Source organism: Drosophila pseudoobscura, chromosome 3 (assembly GCF_009870125.1).
Source record: "Drosophila pseudoobscura strain MV-25-SWS-2005 chromosome 3, UCI_Dpse_MV25, whole genome shotgun sequence".
Lineage (NCBI taxonomy): Eukaryota > Metazoa > Arthropoda > Insecta > Diptera > Drosophilidae > Drosophila > Drosophila pseudoobscura.
Window position 1 is genome coordinate 22,073,710 of NC_046680.1, and position 14,499 is coordinate 22,088,208.

Sequence of the window (14,499 nt, forward strand, 5' to 3'; positions counted from 1 at the left end):
GAGGCCGCATTTGAATTAAACAACGAATTTTATTTTAAATTATTTAATTTGTAATTACATAGACTTGCCGTTCGTTAACTGATACGCATAGCTGGGCGAAATAAAAACAGGAGACGATCCTACATGAACAATAAGTAAATGGGCGATGCGATGATCGAAAGTTGGTGATTGTTGTTCCAGTTGTGGCGGTTTAGAGGATGATGTTTTCAGAGGTGATAGTGTCGCCTGCAGCCCTTGTTTTTCCGCTTGCGACGTGGCTTGTGCTTTTTCTTCCGCTCCTATTTTTTGGAACTCTTGCTGCTGTCGTCCTTGCTCTTGTCCGACTTCTCTTCCGTCTTCTTGCCATCCTTATCTTTCGTGTCCTTGTTATCCTTGTCCTTGCTGTCCTTGTTCTTGTCCTTGGCATCCTTGCTGTCAGCCGACTCAATCGCCTTCTTGCCCTCCTCGGCATCCCGATTCGCCAGCTTGTTGTTGATCAAATTGTGCAATGCAATGATCGAGCGCACCATGGACGCCAGATAGACGACCAGCATCTGGTCATTGGTCTTCACGTACATTGTGCCCGTGAACTGGTCGTTGGTGATGTCCGGCAGCAGGTTGAAGATGTCCTGCAGCTGGTAGACGATCTGATGGTTGATCGGCATCTTGCCATCGCCCACACGCTGCAGATACTGCTTGATGTCGCGCAGCTGGGCATTGAGGCCCTTCAGGCCCATCAGCTGGTTCGTGATCTTCTGCGACAGGCTGCCCACGGTGGTGTCCTTGATGTCGCGCAGCAGGTGCTCCACGCCCACCTCCTCAGCCTCCTCGGCACCGATTTCACTGGGCACATGCTCGAAGGTCTTGCTGGTGGGCGAGCCATCGTCGTGGACCTCTTCCACGGATATGTAGGCCTCTGTGGGCAGGCCCAGATCCTTGGGCTTGGCATCGATGATGACCAGCACCGAGTTGGGGCAATAGCGACGGATCAGCTCATTGATGGCAATATCGTTCTGATGCAGCTTCGGACCCGTGTGATACCAGCCCACCACGCGCTCCCGAGCGTTCACCTTCTTGAACATGCCGTACATGTTCTCGAGGTAGTCGTGGTCCAAGAACCATACCGATTTGTCCTTATCGTCCTCATCAAAAGGTACTGCAAAGCGGAGCAAATTAGTTAATCTTTTTATGTCCAGTAAATATTTCCACTAACCTGCAAAACTGTTGGACACATCGAGCACACCCTTGGAGCGCCAGCAGCCGAGCAGGACACCAACAACACGCTTCTGGTTGCCAATCTTGCCCATGCGATTGAAGTGATCCACCACGGACAGCAGCACCAGAGGGTGCACTATCACTTTGTTTACGCTAACCTCCATCGACGGCATTTCTGTTTCTGTTGTAGTTTGTGGTAAACTGTAGTTTGCTTTACGCACAGCGTGCTTGGCTCTTCACTGAGCTCTGAAGTTTGCGCAGAATTGGGAACTCTGATCAAATTTTTCGCAACAAAAATGTATTGTTGCGTTTGCGGCAAAAACTGTGTGGCCTGAAATGACAAGCAGAATCGATTCTTCCTCTTCCAAAAAGCGCCAGTCACCCCGAACGGAGTTCGTCGACCACCCCACGAAAATTTATTTCAGTTTAAGTGAAAGATATCTCCGCAATTTTTCATTGTAAGGAAAGAGAAATTATATACAAGGACCTTTTACAAACAGTATTATTTTGGCCGGTGTAATATAATTAAACGGAAGAGGGTTAAGCGCACTTTTTCTCATCGGTATATTATGAAATGGAGACGGTATATTTCGGTATATTCCTGAGGGTCTGGCGGTATGTTTTATCAATAAATCCGCGGTCTCACTGCTGCCGACGGGAAGAAAATCATGAAAAGAAAATTGCTCAGCAAACAGAAAGAAAGCGGAAAATTAGCAAGAAGTGGTGCAAAAAGAAATGTGCAAGCCCATCAGTGAGACTGCAGCTGCAGTTGTGCGTCAAATATAAATGTAGTACGTAGTTCCTGGCGCTATTTATTTTCTGTGTGTGGTGCGTGTGTGGTAGTGTTGTTTCTGTTGTGCCCTTGGCGAAAGCAAATATTGCTGCGCTCCTCTGGCACAGATGACCTAAACGCCATTTTTGGCGCACGGTCACACTGCCGTTGCGCGAGAGAAATTACAATACAAATAAAACGCAGCGCAGGCAAATTGTGTGCAGTTAAAAACACGCTTTTATCTAAGCCCCAAAGTGTTCATTCGGACCATGAAAAATCCACTGTGTACTGCTTTGTGTCATACCGATATCAGTGAATGAGTGTGCGGCCGCGCTCTTGTGTGCGGATGAGGTAATTGGTGGCTGCCTCTGCCTTCGTCTACAGTTTCACGCCCATCCAACGCAGTGTCAGGCGGCGGCTTCGTCGTAATCATCAATGAGCTGTCGTTTGCTCCGTTGCCGTCCCGTTCGCCGAGGTCCGCAACTGTAAATCGAGGCTTGAAGTGCGCGTGTTGGGCGCATATTTGGCACTGCATTTGCGTTAATTATGGTGTTATCAGTGTTTTAGGCACATTCTCCAGACTGGGGGCTATACAATTTCACTGAAATTTTGCCAAATCGAAAGAGAAGAAAACCACCGAAAGCCCAGAGACCAGCTCACAAATACTTAGGCACCGAAAGAGAGCCCCACACACACACAAACACACACACACACGAACGCACGCTGTACGCTCTTTTGTCTACGTCTTTGACTTTTTCTCGTTTGTAATCATTTTCCTCCCATTCGTACGTGTTTTTTCTACAAATATTAGAGCTCGCGAGCTGCTAATTAAATTATAAAACATACAGAAACGTTAAAAGAAGACGACGACCGTCCAACCAAGCCCACAATCCCCACTATTTGGCCTATTTCGCTGAGGCGGCGCAAAGAAGATACGACAAAAGAGGCAGAAAAGCAGAAACAGGCAGAAAAAGACTAATAGAAGGTGAGCCACAGTTTAAACTAGGCGCTTAAGCGGTCACTTGGGGATGGAGCTTGGAGCTTCGATCCGATCCGTAGTGTTTGGTTTGGCCTGATTTAACTGAAATAACTCCGTTACGGCGGATCTGTAGCACCTGCTGCTTCCCCGCGCTGCCACTTGGCATCCGTGCCAACTCTGGTAGCTGGTGTCTGGTCTCTGGTCTCTGCGCCAAGTGCAAAATCAATCAATGAACGTCGCAGTCGCAGTCAGTCGCACTGCACATACAAATATACAAACCATCCATGTACAGTGTACACTCGTATGTCTCTTCAGCTTTCTCCAAATCTAGTTTTCCTTGTTGGACTCTCGCCCAGAGCCGTTGCCAGCTCCTGCACTATGTAGAGGCCAAAATATCATCATCGAACTGAGAAACAGACCAACTAAAGTAGCAACTAATTGCCTGCCTGCGAAGGCGAAGGAGAACGAGAATAAGCAGAATCGAAAGCAGAAGCAGTAGAGCAAAGATGTCGTTCATAACTAACCTTAAAAAGGTCTTTCACCTCGGCGGGGGTGAGGCCAAGAAGAAGCGCCTGTACAACAACATCAAAATGGACTCGGATCCGGCGGAATTCTGGGAGATGGTTGGCGAACTGGGCGACGGAGCCTTTGGGAAGGTATACAAGGCCCAGCACAAGGAGCATAGGCGCTTCGCAGCGGCCAAGATGTGCACGCTGGAGGATGAGGAGAACCTGAGCGACCACATGGTCGAGATTGACATCCTCTCCGAGATCAAGCATCCCAACATCGTCGAACTCTACGAGGCCTTCTCCCTAGAGGACAAGTTGTGGGTAAGATGTGCTCGCCAGCATCCCATCAATTAAGAAACTATTAACCGAGACGAGGCTTTCTTTAGATGCTCATTGAGTACTGCGATGGTGGGGCCTTGGACAGCATCATGGTGGAGCTGGAGAAGCCATTGACTGAGCCGCAAATCGCCTACGTTTGCAAGCACATGACGGAGGGTCTGACGTTTCTCCACAAGAACAAGGTCATTCATCGTGACTTGAAGGCCGGAAATGTTCTCCTCACCATGGAGGGGGGCGTCAAATTGGGTAAGTTATAGCATTTACCGATCTGGCAGCTACCGATATCTATAATTCCAACCTCTTCTCCAGCGGACTTTGGTGTCTCGGCCAAGAATAAACACACAATGCAGAAGCATGACACATTCATCGGCACACCCTATTGGATGGCCCCCGAGCTGGTGCTGTGCGAAACGTTTCGGGACAATCCGTACGATCACAAGGTGGACATCTGGTCGCTGGGCATAACACTTATCGAGCTGGCCCAAATGGAGCCGCCCAACAGTGAAATGTCCCCGATGCGAGTGCTGCTCAAGATCCAAAAGAGCGAGCCACCCAAACTGGAGCAGCCCAGCCGGTGGAGCAAGGAATTCAACGATTTCCTAAAGAAGTCTTTAGTCAAGGTAAATCATCTATCTACCATAGATCTATCATCGCCACTCCCCTCAATAATTTGTTTCTTTCGGTCCACAGGACCCCCAGCTGAGACCCACTTCGGATGTGCTGGTGCAGCACAGCTTCATCAACAGGGATCTGGACTGCAAGCCCATCAAGGATCTGCTGCTCGAGTACAAGGCCGAGGTCGTGGAGGAGGTGGTCGATGACGAGACCGAGGTGAGTTTTTCTTGGAGGCCCCGGGGCCACTGGCACTGCACTGCGCTGTTGCACCCTCGTAGTCCAATGCTAGATATGACACAATATTCTATATAATCTCACCTCTCCAACCGCTCTCTCTGTTTCTCTATTCTCTTTTACACGCTGCTGCCTCAACCCAAAACCAAAAAACCAAAAATCAAATCAAAATTAAAAAAAAAATCAACATTCCAAAACATTCTCGCACCGTGCGATAAATTCTTTTAATATATTTTCGTTTATCTCTCTTGGTTGTTATTCTTTCGTTTCGTTTCTTTTCCCCCTTCGTTTCCCTTCCGTTGTGCCCTTTCTGCCAAAAATGTCGCAATGTTCGCTCTTATCATTTCTTATGATTATTTCACACAAACCAAACGATTAATATAGAAGCTTAAACGCCAAGTGAAGCGGCGCTCGCTCTATCAGAGGGTTGGTAAGTCGTTCTACAGCAACCACTCCACCCCGTTCCATGCTCCATCCGGCCCTGCATCCCATCCCCCCTGCCTCTACTGTTCTCCGATAACGGGCCTACAATTAGTTTACTTATTTTATCAGCTTTGCCAAATGGCCATCACTCCCTCCGCTGCCGCCTTGCCCTGCCCCTTATAGCCATGGTCTAGTCTGGATTGTTCCATCTTGCACGCTTTTGTTATCATTCTCATATCATATCAGTTTCTTGCGTTAATGATAGCAGGTGCAGGTGATAATTGTACAATGCCTTACCTATAATGCTATCTCGTCTATTGTCGTATTCCCCCGAGATCCTTAGAAAACGCACTCAAAGGAAGATTCGGCCTGCTGAAATCTGCTTTTGATAATCTTTTGTATCTAATTTTTGGAGTAGTAGGAATCATTTTCCTCTCGATTATTCAAAGCTAATGAGGATTTCCCTTGATTTCCATTAGGAACCCCGCAACTCGGCGCTCCAGCTCGACCTGGACGATGACTCCGCCTCTCTGCGGAGCCAAGACATTGACAAACGTAAGTTGAAGGCATACACGTGGCCATCATAGGGCTTAATTGTCACTAAAACAGTTCCAGGTACACCTACATCCATACTGCGGGATTCCAAAGAGCAGTCCCAACCAGCAGCGGTAGCAGCAGCAGCAGCAGTAGCGGCAAATAAAGCCACAATCCCTGACAAACAATCTAACCACAAGGAGGACAATGCGTTGGTACTGGCTGAACCGGCAGCTCTACCGCCGCATACCAAAGTGCCTGCCCCAGCGCCACCCAACAGCTTTGCCCAACAAAACCAGCAACAACAACAGCCACAGCCGCAAACCCAAGCAGTTGTTGCTGCTGCCCCAGTTGTTGCTCCTGCTGCAGTGCTGCAAAAGATACCCGAAGATTTTGCTGCTGTCGAAGCGGATAAAAAGGTAGGGATCCCTCCTTAATGCAGTACAATGCCCTGTACGCTGTACTAACACACGAAATTCGTTGTATTCCACAGCACTTTATCAAAAAGGAGAAGGGCAAAGCGCCGCCACCACCATCGACAACGTCATCGCCATCGGGAGCCACCGCAGCCATTGCCGCTGCCAGTGCAAAGCCTCAGACCACGCCCGAACCCCCCTCCCACTCCCCCACATCAGCCATTGAGGTGGCCATTGGTGGCCCAGAGGCAATGGAGCAGCAGAAACCGCAGCCACCATCGCCCACAGCCTCATCCATCATATCCGTGCAGTCGGTGGCCTCCTCCAACGCGTCGTCTTCGTCGGGGGGCAGTGTGTCGAATGCTGTCCTCAGCTCCAGCACCTCCCTGATCACCATCAACAGCGATGCGCCGCCACAGCAGCAGCAGCTGCATCTGCAGCCACAGCCACATCAACCACAGCACCTGGTGCTGCCAAACAGCTTGGAGTCGGTTAGTCAGATTACAGTCGTGACCAGCACCCATCCGCCTGTCATCATTGACAACTCTGTGCCGCCCCAGAACGAGGTGGTGATTGTGTCGAACGACTTGAACAAGAGCACGCATCTGAATGAGTCCTCCACGGACGATGACTTCCCCTCACTGGACGACAGTTTGGGCGATGCCACGACACCGCCACACAAGCAATCATCGATGATATTGTCCGTCAATGAGCCATCCGGAGCTCCACAGGCCCCACCACAGCCTGCAGGAGCAGTGCATGCCCGCAAACTGGACGAGAGCGAGGTCCTGATTGTGAGCCCCTCCTTTGGAGACGATGATTCGGCCTACAACACGGCCTCAGGCAGTCACAGTCACGACCACAGTGACCAGCTGATGGACACCAGCCATGTGTCCGTTGTCACTGTGGGCGACGAGGTCATCAAGGTGAAGGACAGCAGCAACGAGGTACTCAAGCGACCTCAGCCCAACGGCATTGTACCCGAAGACGTGAACATAATCGTGAATCGGTTCAAGCCCTCCAGCGATCATGAGAAGCGCACCTCGCCGGACAGCTCGTTGAGCGAGAACGGTTCGGTGCGAGGGCGTCGCGGCATTGAGGTACAGATCAGCGGCTCGGATGTCGACAGCATCGGCACCAACACTAGTCAGGACAGCCGACACGAGACAGATCACAAGCCACAGGCGCAGCAGCAGACACCAGCCAGTGTGCTAATGCCGCCGCCTCCTCCGTCGTACAACAACCACACGCAGACCATTGACGAGGAGGAGGAGGTCGTGATACGGCCCAAGACGCGCGTACCGCCGGTAGCCAAGTCCGGGGGCTCAAGTGGTCTCACCAAAGAGGAAATCGAGCTGCGCAATCTGCGCAAGAAAACGCGCAAGAGGACGCGTAAGTTCGAGATCGATGGGGTGCAGATGACGACCACCACGAGTCGGGTGATCTATGGGGATGAGGAGAACGGACGCATCTACGACGATCACGATTTCCGGAAACAAGAGCTGCGCGAGCTGAAAATGCTGCAGAAGCAGGAGAAGAAGCAGCAGAACGAGTTGCATGTGAAGGAGCAGATGGCCAAGGAGCAGCAGGATCGCCGTTTCGAGCAGGAACGCTCCTCGCTGGAGAAGACCTACGAGGCGGATATGGATATGCTGGCTCGCCAGCACAAGCAGCTCGTGGAGAAGACCGAGCAAACGCAAGAGAACGAGCTCAGGTCCTCCTCGAAACGCATCCGCTCCGAGCAGGAGCAGGAACTGAAGATATTCCGCGAGAACCTCAAGCAGGAGATCCGTTTGCTTAAGCAGGAGGTCGATCTGTTTCCCAAAGACAAGCGCAAGGACGAGTTCAAGCAGCGACGCTCGGCCATGGAGCTCGACCACGAGGAAAAGGAGCGCGCCTTCCTCGACTCCCTTAAGGAACGACACGAGCTGCTGCTGCGGCGGCTCAGCGAGAAGCATCGCGACCATCTGGCCACCATCAACCGCAACTTCCTGCAGCAGAAACAGAATGCGATGCGGACGCGGGAGGCCCTGCTCTGGGAGCTGGAGGAGAAGCAGCTTCACGAACGCCATCAGCTTTCGAAGAGGCACGTGAAGGAAATCTGCTTCATGCAGCGCCATCAGATGATCGTCCGCCACGAGAAGGAGCTCGATCAGGTGAAGCGCATGCTGCAGCGCAAGGAGGAGGACATGGTCAAGAAGCAGACGCTCGAGAAGCGTGCCCTGCCCAAGCGTATCCGCGCCGAGCGCAAGGCCCGCGACCTCATGTTCCGCGAATCGTTGCGCATTTCGACGAACCTGGATCCAGAGATCGAGCGCGATCGCGTTAAGAAGGTAAGCAGAAAGCCTAGAGCCTCAAAACAGAAATAATCCGCAATTCTAATTACAGTTCCAGGAGCAGGAGAAGAAGCGCTACATGCAGGAGGAGCGTCGCTTCGACATTAAGCATCAGAAGCAGCTGGAAGAACTGCGCGCTACCCGCGAAAGCGCCATAAGGTCAGTCCTAGGGCAATCTCCGAAAGGAAAATAAATTTCTCATCGCATTTCTCTACACAGGGAACTGGAGCAACTGCAGAATGAGAAGCGCAAGGCGCTGGTGGAGCACGAGCATGTCAAGCTCCAGGAGATCGATGAGCGCCTCAAGGCTGAGCTGCGCGAGTGGCGCGAACAGTTGGTGCCCCGCAAACAGGTGTGTATGCCCTCCATCCTTCCATCCAACCCGGCCATCCCGACCCATTCCATCCCCCATTCGAAGAGTCGCTCCAAGAGCCAAACACTGGCTCTGTGCCAGTGCCGTTCAATGCCTTATTTTGTTGGTGTTTTGTGTGTTTATTTATTGCTGTAAAAAGTAGATCAAAACTCAATTGATTTAAGTTGGTATTGATACTCGTAATTATTGTATATTGATTGGTTTACGGTGAAATTTGGTGTCTTGTGTATTCCCCCTCCGGACCCCTTAAAATATCCCTTCAAAAGCGTTACCCAATCCGCAAAGCGTTCCGTCAAATGCCTGCGGTTTAGACTTGAGCAATATTTCTTTCTTGTTGATGCTTTAGCAGGAAGCTCCATCGATGTATTTTCTTTACCATTCGTCGTTAATTAAATAGATTCCGACGCTGACTCTGACTCATTCATTGACAATTTGTGACTAAGTTAGAACTGAGTCATTGAATCATCCCCAGGTGATTAATGATCTAATTTATGGCACTGCAAGTGGTGATTGCTCATCTCTAATCCGTGGCCAGGTGACGGTACCGTGGCCTGAACAAAATCCAATTATTTTTTCAACTTTTTCTCTCTCTCTCTTTACACCCTACGCAAATGCATACTCTTTGGTGGCCTACTGTACCTACTACTACCTAAAACAAAAATATGATAACTGATATAAAAAAAAACCAAAACCAAAAACAAAAATTCAAATGCTTACCGCTGTGCTTCCCAACTACTAACCAAACAAACAAAAAACCAACCAATCAATCGACCTTTGGGATTGGCATTGGCATTGGTCTTGCATGTGTTCTTAACAACCAACCAAACGGCCGAATGAATCCAGAGAGTGAATGCGCTGATCAAGACGGCCATCGATGAGCACGAGAAGCGCTTTGGCCTAGTGTCCAATCGGGCGGAGTTCGAGGACCAGGAGGTGGAGCTGCCAGTGCGGTTGCGGGGGATATTCAACGACCGCTCCACCAGACTGGTGCCCCGCAACACCTTCATCGATGTGCAGCAGATGCCGCGCTCGCGCTCCTCGCTCCTGATGATGGGCGGCAGTGCCGGACGATTGTACAACTTCCGCGGCTCTGCCCCAGATCTGAGCCGCAGTGTGCCCAGCACCCCCATCATGCACAAGCAGCAGCGGGCCCAGATGATGGGCGACTTGGTGCTGGAGGAGGACGAGGACCTGCTCGTCGAGCAAATGAAGCGGGCCAGCGTCACCACCCTGCCCGCCCAGAGCCAGCTGCGGCTCATCACCACCCAAACGGCGACCCAGATGCCGACCAACGAGTTGGTCAAAGTGGTGACCAGCACTCCGCCTCTGAACAGTGCCGAGGAGCCCAATGGCAAGCCGGCCATGAGCACCTTCAGGCAGAGTACGCCCACACCACCACCGCTACCCAAGACGCCAGACGATCTGGGGCTGGTTAGCAACCGATTCAGCCGGATCGACGTCAAGGCCGCCGAGCAGGCCAGCGTCGAGCTACGCATCCAGGAGGGACCGGTGCTGACGGCCCACACCAAACGCCTGCTGCATTCCACCTCGTTTGCCATCAAGCGACCCTCCCTGGCCAGCCGCAGCAGCGGCCGATCCTCCCTGAGCAGCGCCCAGTCCATGTACAACATGAACGAGCTGGCCAACAGCAGATACACCAGCGATGCGGAGCTGATATTCTCTGACGCCGGCCTCAAAGCAGCCGCCCTCCTGGATGAAGTGCAGCCGGATCTGCGTTCGTCCGTGAAGCCGGGGCACAGCCGCCTGAATGGCAGCTCCGTCTCAGCGGACTCTGCGGCCTCAACGGACGACTTCTACTACGAGCTGTATGCGCAGAAGTACAAGCTGCCGCGGGTCAATCAGCGTCAGCTCAGTCTCGAAGAGGATGCATCGGCCGTCTAGAGAAGAACGTCTAGAGAAGGATCAGCAACTCCAGTCCCTTGCATGCCCTCCAGCTACTAACGATGCCCAATACAATCCCTACACTTACTTAACTCAAATCAAAACCGCTTTCCATTCCCCCGCTTGGTGCTGGTGCTGATGCTAACAAAATAAACAACACACTCCCTCCCTCCCCACCACATATCACATCTCTCACTAACATAACAGACTTAACTTTTCCCCTAAACACCGCCTAAGCATCGTCTGCATCCGGATTTGCCATAATTTCTGTGTCTTGCCAAAAGTCGATTAGTTTTGTCAGTTAAGCGAAAAATGAATGATTTGTGTGCTTTTTCAACATACGATACATACATATTATATCGCGCCAGAAGCGCACTCCATTCTAGCAGTATTATCCGAGTACTTAGTAAAAGAAACCAAAAACAGAAAAACAACATAAGAATAAAGATGAATCGAAACGAAACGAAGGGAAACGAAGAGAAACAATCCGCATTCCATGCATAGCAACATGCCAAGCATTTATATAGCCTATATCTTACTCTAGAGCCTAGACATTCATATGAATATAATCATTATAAAAATATACGTATCTATTACCATATCGCAATTTCCATGATGCTTCACTGTACACACACACACACACACCCATACGCATACCCACATACATACATATACCCAACAACAATGCGCTGCTATCGTAAAACAAAACAAAAACACACACAAAAACAAAACAAAAAACCAAAAATCTGTATCCAAAAACTTTTCTTGCCGGCTCTCTCCTCTTCTCGTTAATGCGTAAAGCAACTACAGCAGCGGCTGCAACAAGAGGTTAGTCCTTTGATCTATCCCGCAGTGCGGTTAACAGCTATGGCAAGCGCATAGCTTTGAGCCGCACTGTATATTTCTATGTATTGTATATTCCTTTCAGTCTAAATGTCCTACTAATGCATGTGCTGTATAGCTAAATTTTCCTCCTCCTCCTCCTCCTTTATTTATTTGATATTATCCTAGTGAATGTCTCGTTGCCTAGAACCATATATGGCCAGATTTCGATGAGTTACTTATACCCTTTTGATTTCTTTGCACGGACAGCGTCTGGAGGAGACCTTCGCCCAGCAGCTCGACGAAATGGAGACCCTGTACGGGGGCGCACTGATTGTCTCCATGCCGTCGGACACACTGCAGCGTGATCACTTCACTGGGTCCACCCGCAGCAGCCTCAGCTCCTACTCGGAGGGATGAGGGCTGCTTAATTATAGATGCTGGATGCTGGATGCCTGCCACGTCTGTCGAGCAGGCACAAACAAAGGAAGTGGCTGCAACACCGACAGCGACAGTGGCAGTGGCAGCGGCAGCTATGCAAAGTAAAACAAAACAATTGTCAGCCATCCATTAAGGCTTCCGCCAGGGAAAGAGCGCTTCTATCCATGCTTAGGCATATATATATATATATATATATGTACCTAAAGTACATATATGGGTATATATATATAAGAGATGGACATGCATGTGTGTGTGTGTGTCCTGGCAAGAAGCGCGTCGGGTCATGCTTAAGTTTTTGTGTCGTAAAATGTAATACATAAGCTTAATTTTATTATTATTTTTGCATTGTATGTTAGCCTATTACTCTATTAATTATTACCGCCGTATCCAGCGTTCATCTGTTCTATCCGTACATGCAAAACATGTATAAGCCCAGAGACCTAGGCACCCAATATCCAATATGTAATATGTCGAGAGCAGAATTAAATTTACTTAATATTTATACAGACATACATACACGCATAACACAAGCCACCAACCCCAAATCACTGGACAAACGAAATACGAAACATACGTACACCACCCAGCAAATATTCCTTTTGTTGACCTTATCGCTATTGTAAATATATCTATAAATATATACATATATCCCATAACTATGCAACACATACACACAGATAAACACACTCTGACAGATAGAAGACAGTCGTAAACAGATGTATGGGAAGGGAAAGCTTTGCAAAAGTTAATGTGGCAAAAAGGAGAATTATACGAACGAGTATGTGAGATGTTGGGATTCCAGAACACAAATTGTGTGAGAGAGTTGGAGCTGGAGGCCGTCGGGTAACGATAAAAGATATTTATATTTGTAAACGTTTATGCTTATATATTTTATATAAATATATACATATTTAAATTTAAAAAAATCAAAAAACAATAGCCCCAAAACAGAAAAAAATAAAAAAGAATAGAAAAATTAAGCAACCCATCTTTTGTCCTATTTTAAAATCAATTTCTTTTCTCACAAATCTTTCCATCTATTATTCTGCAATGAATTTGATTATGAACTACCAAGAAGTTTCCCTTCTGAGAATATCTAGGAACTTGTTTCTGTTCTAATTTATAAGGTGATAAATTGCAAGAATGAAATATGTCTCAAATGCCATCACAAATACTGCACTTCACCAAGAATTCGGAGCACTGTGTCCTTTCAGCACCCTTACAAAGTTGAACGGTGCGTATGAGTTATAGAGGGGTAAAGAGGAACGAAGAATTATGAAGAATTTGAGGCCATTCCTCCTCCTTGGGTTGGCCGGCGCGTGCCGATTACCAATTTTCAGCATATGGATGCAGTGGCTATGTTGCGAGTATGTTGTATTCTATTGCAGCAGATCCAGTTCCAGTCCAACGAAATAATCCTTAAAATGCCCGCCCACTCATGAACTCCACTCCCACTCACTCATAATCCCCCTCATGGAACATTCAGCGAGCCAAAGCTCTTGCGCTTCTTTCTGCATTGTCCACTTATGTAGTTTTATGTCATATACTATACTCGTTCTCGTATGACTGGCATATAGAAAGTCCCGTACTATCTGCAAACCTTCACACATGGCATACCCAAAGGGATACAATAGGGGGATGGTGGATGGGCGGATGGCCCTCCAGGGGGTTGTGCTGGTATTGTGGCAGGCAGGCTTCCGCATGCGTGTTGTGGGGTGGGGGTCGGGTGGGGGTCACTGCCATTGTCAGTGCCATTGCCATGTCAGGCGCGTTAGATCCATTGTTGTCCAGTTTAAACGCAACATGAGTTGCTATTAATACCGCCAAGGCACTTGAGGGACCCCCAAGTAATTGCCCAAGGGCTCAACTGAACTCAACGTATCATCGCTAGCTACATCCTCTAATTATAAACTGGACCGAGAGTTTCTTGTACATAGTTTTTACCTAATTAGTATAGACTATATTTATTTACCCACTATCGAATGCAGATTTGATTTGTTTTGGGATAAATATTAGTGGTTTTCCTAATAATAAAATAGCTTCGTGTTAGAGGTCTACAATGGTAAACAAACCGGAAGTCGAATTATCAAGAGAGTTAGGGGTTACGTCGATGAATGAGTCCGCTCACATAAGACTCGTATGGACTACAGTTCAACGAAGCAGTGAGACTTGAAGTAGTTAGTAGTTGTACTTGACCAGGAAAACCTTTCCACCCTACTGTCTGATATACCCTTATTCTCCACGACTAGCGGGTATATGCATTTGCCGGAACCCCACTACTTTGTATACTCATTGTTAAGTTTATTAAAAGTTGTTTCCTCTGTAAGTAAGTCCTGACTGACCCAAAGTCATGACTATACGCCCCACTCGGTTGGAGATGGTTTCGTGGCAGAACAGCTGAAATATAGCGTGGCATTATTTAATTGAAATGTGAGAATGCGCTTTTCCAGCGTACCTACTTCACGGAAATTCCCGCGCACTCACACACACACTCATCCCCACTCGGACTAACGTGTCACACTTGTTCGCATGCCCCATTCGCCCCAGAGTCCCATTGAAAAGGCAGTGGGCTACTGCTTCACCAGCTGCGCTGCTGTTTCTGCTCCTCCA

The 14,499-nt window shown here is 48.9% G+C and overlaps 2 protein-coding genes across 10 annotated transcripts; one reads left to right on the forward strand and one right to left on the reverse strand.

Annotated features, from left to right (window-relative positions):
• Nucleotides 1-27: 27 nt before the first annotated feature.
• Nucleotides 28-1,621, reverse strand: Rpn8 (regulatory particle non-ATPase 8). The gene is made up of 2 exons (XM_001361950.5): nucleotides 1,193-1,621; nucleotides 28-1,135 (listed from the first exon to the last, which is right to left on the reverse strand). The coding sequence occupies exons 1-2, from the start codon at nucleotides 1,365-1,367 to the stop codon at nucleotides 279-281; spliced, it is 1,032 nt and encodes a 343-aa protein (XP_001361987.3). The 5' UTR covers nucleotides 1,368-1,621; the 3' UTR covers nucleotides 28-278.
• A 169-nt stretch (nucleotides 1,622-1,790) lies between these two features.
• On the forward strand, nucleotides 1,791-12,590 carry Slik (Sterile20-like kinase). 9 transcript variants are annotated; one of them, XM_033379013.1, is made up of 14 exons: nucleotides 1,792-1,985; nucleotides 2,778-2,951; nucleotides 3,261-3,775; nucleotides 3,841-4,039; nucleotides 4,103-4,413; nucleotides 4,484-4,624; nucleotides 5,027-5,068; nucleotides 5,545-5,620; nucleotides 5,675-6,018; nucleotides 6,093-8,348; nucleotides 8,404-8,510; nucleotides 8,571-8,703; nucleotides 11,428-11,454; nucleotides 11,719-12,590. In XM_033379013.1, the coding sequence occupies exons 3-14, from the start codon at nucleotides 3,452-3,454 to the stop codon at nucleotides 11,866-11,868; spliced, it is 4,110 nt and encodes a 1,369-aa protein (XP_033234904.1). In that variant the 5' UTR covers nucleotides 1,792-1,985; nucleotides 2,778-2,951; nucleotides 3,261-3,451; the 3' UTR covers nucleotides 11,869-12,590. The 9 variants fall into 9 exon arrangements, with proteins under 9 accessions (XP_033234899.1, XP_033234903.1, XP_001361988.4 ...); XM_033379008.1 differs by lacking the exons at nucleotides 11,428-11,454; nucleotides 11,719-12,590 and adding an exon at nucleotides 9,568-11,233 and having other exon boundaries at nucleotides 1,791-1,985; XM_033379012.1 differs by lacking the exons at nucleotides 11,428-11,454; nucleotides 11,719-12,590 and adding an exon at nucleotides 9,568-11,233 and having other exon boundaries at nucleotides 1,791-1,985; nucleotides 5,681-6,018.
• The last annotated feature ends 1,909 nt before the right edge of the window (nucleotides 12,591-14,499 follow it).

Excerpts from the sequence above, each read along its gene's own strand:
- Rpn8 (XM_001361950.5), bottom strand. The coding sequence starts at position 1,367 with ATGCCGTCGATGGAGGTTAGCGTAAACAAAGTGATAGTGCACCCTCTG. Across the intron at positions 1,136-1,192 it reads TGTGTCCAACAGTTTTGCAG|TACCTTTTGATGAGGACGAT; the intron begins GTTAGTGGAAAT and ends TCCGCTTTGCAG.
- Slik (XM_033379008.1), top strand. The coding sequence starts at position 3,452 with ATGTCGTTCATAACTAACCTTAAAAAGGTCTTTCACCTCGGCGGGGGT. Across the intron at positions 3,776-3,840 it reads CCCTAGAGGACAAGTTGTGG|ATGCTCATTGAGTACTGCGA; the intron begins GTAAGATGTGCT and ends GGCTTTCTTTAG. Across the intron at positions 8,704-9,567 it reads AGTTGGTGCCCCGCAAACAG|AGAGTGAATGCGCTGATCAA; the intron begins GTGTGTATGCCC and ends GAATGAATCCAG.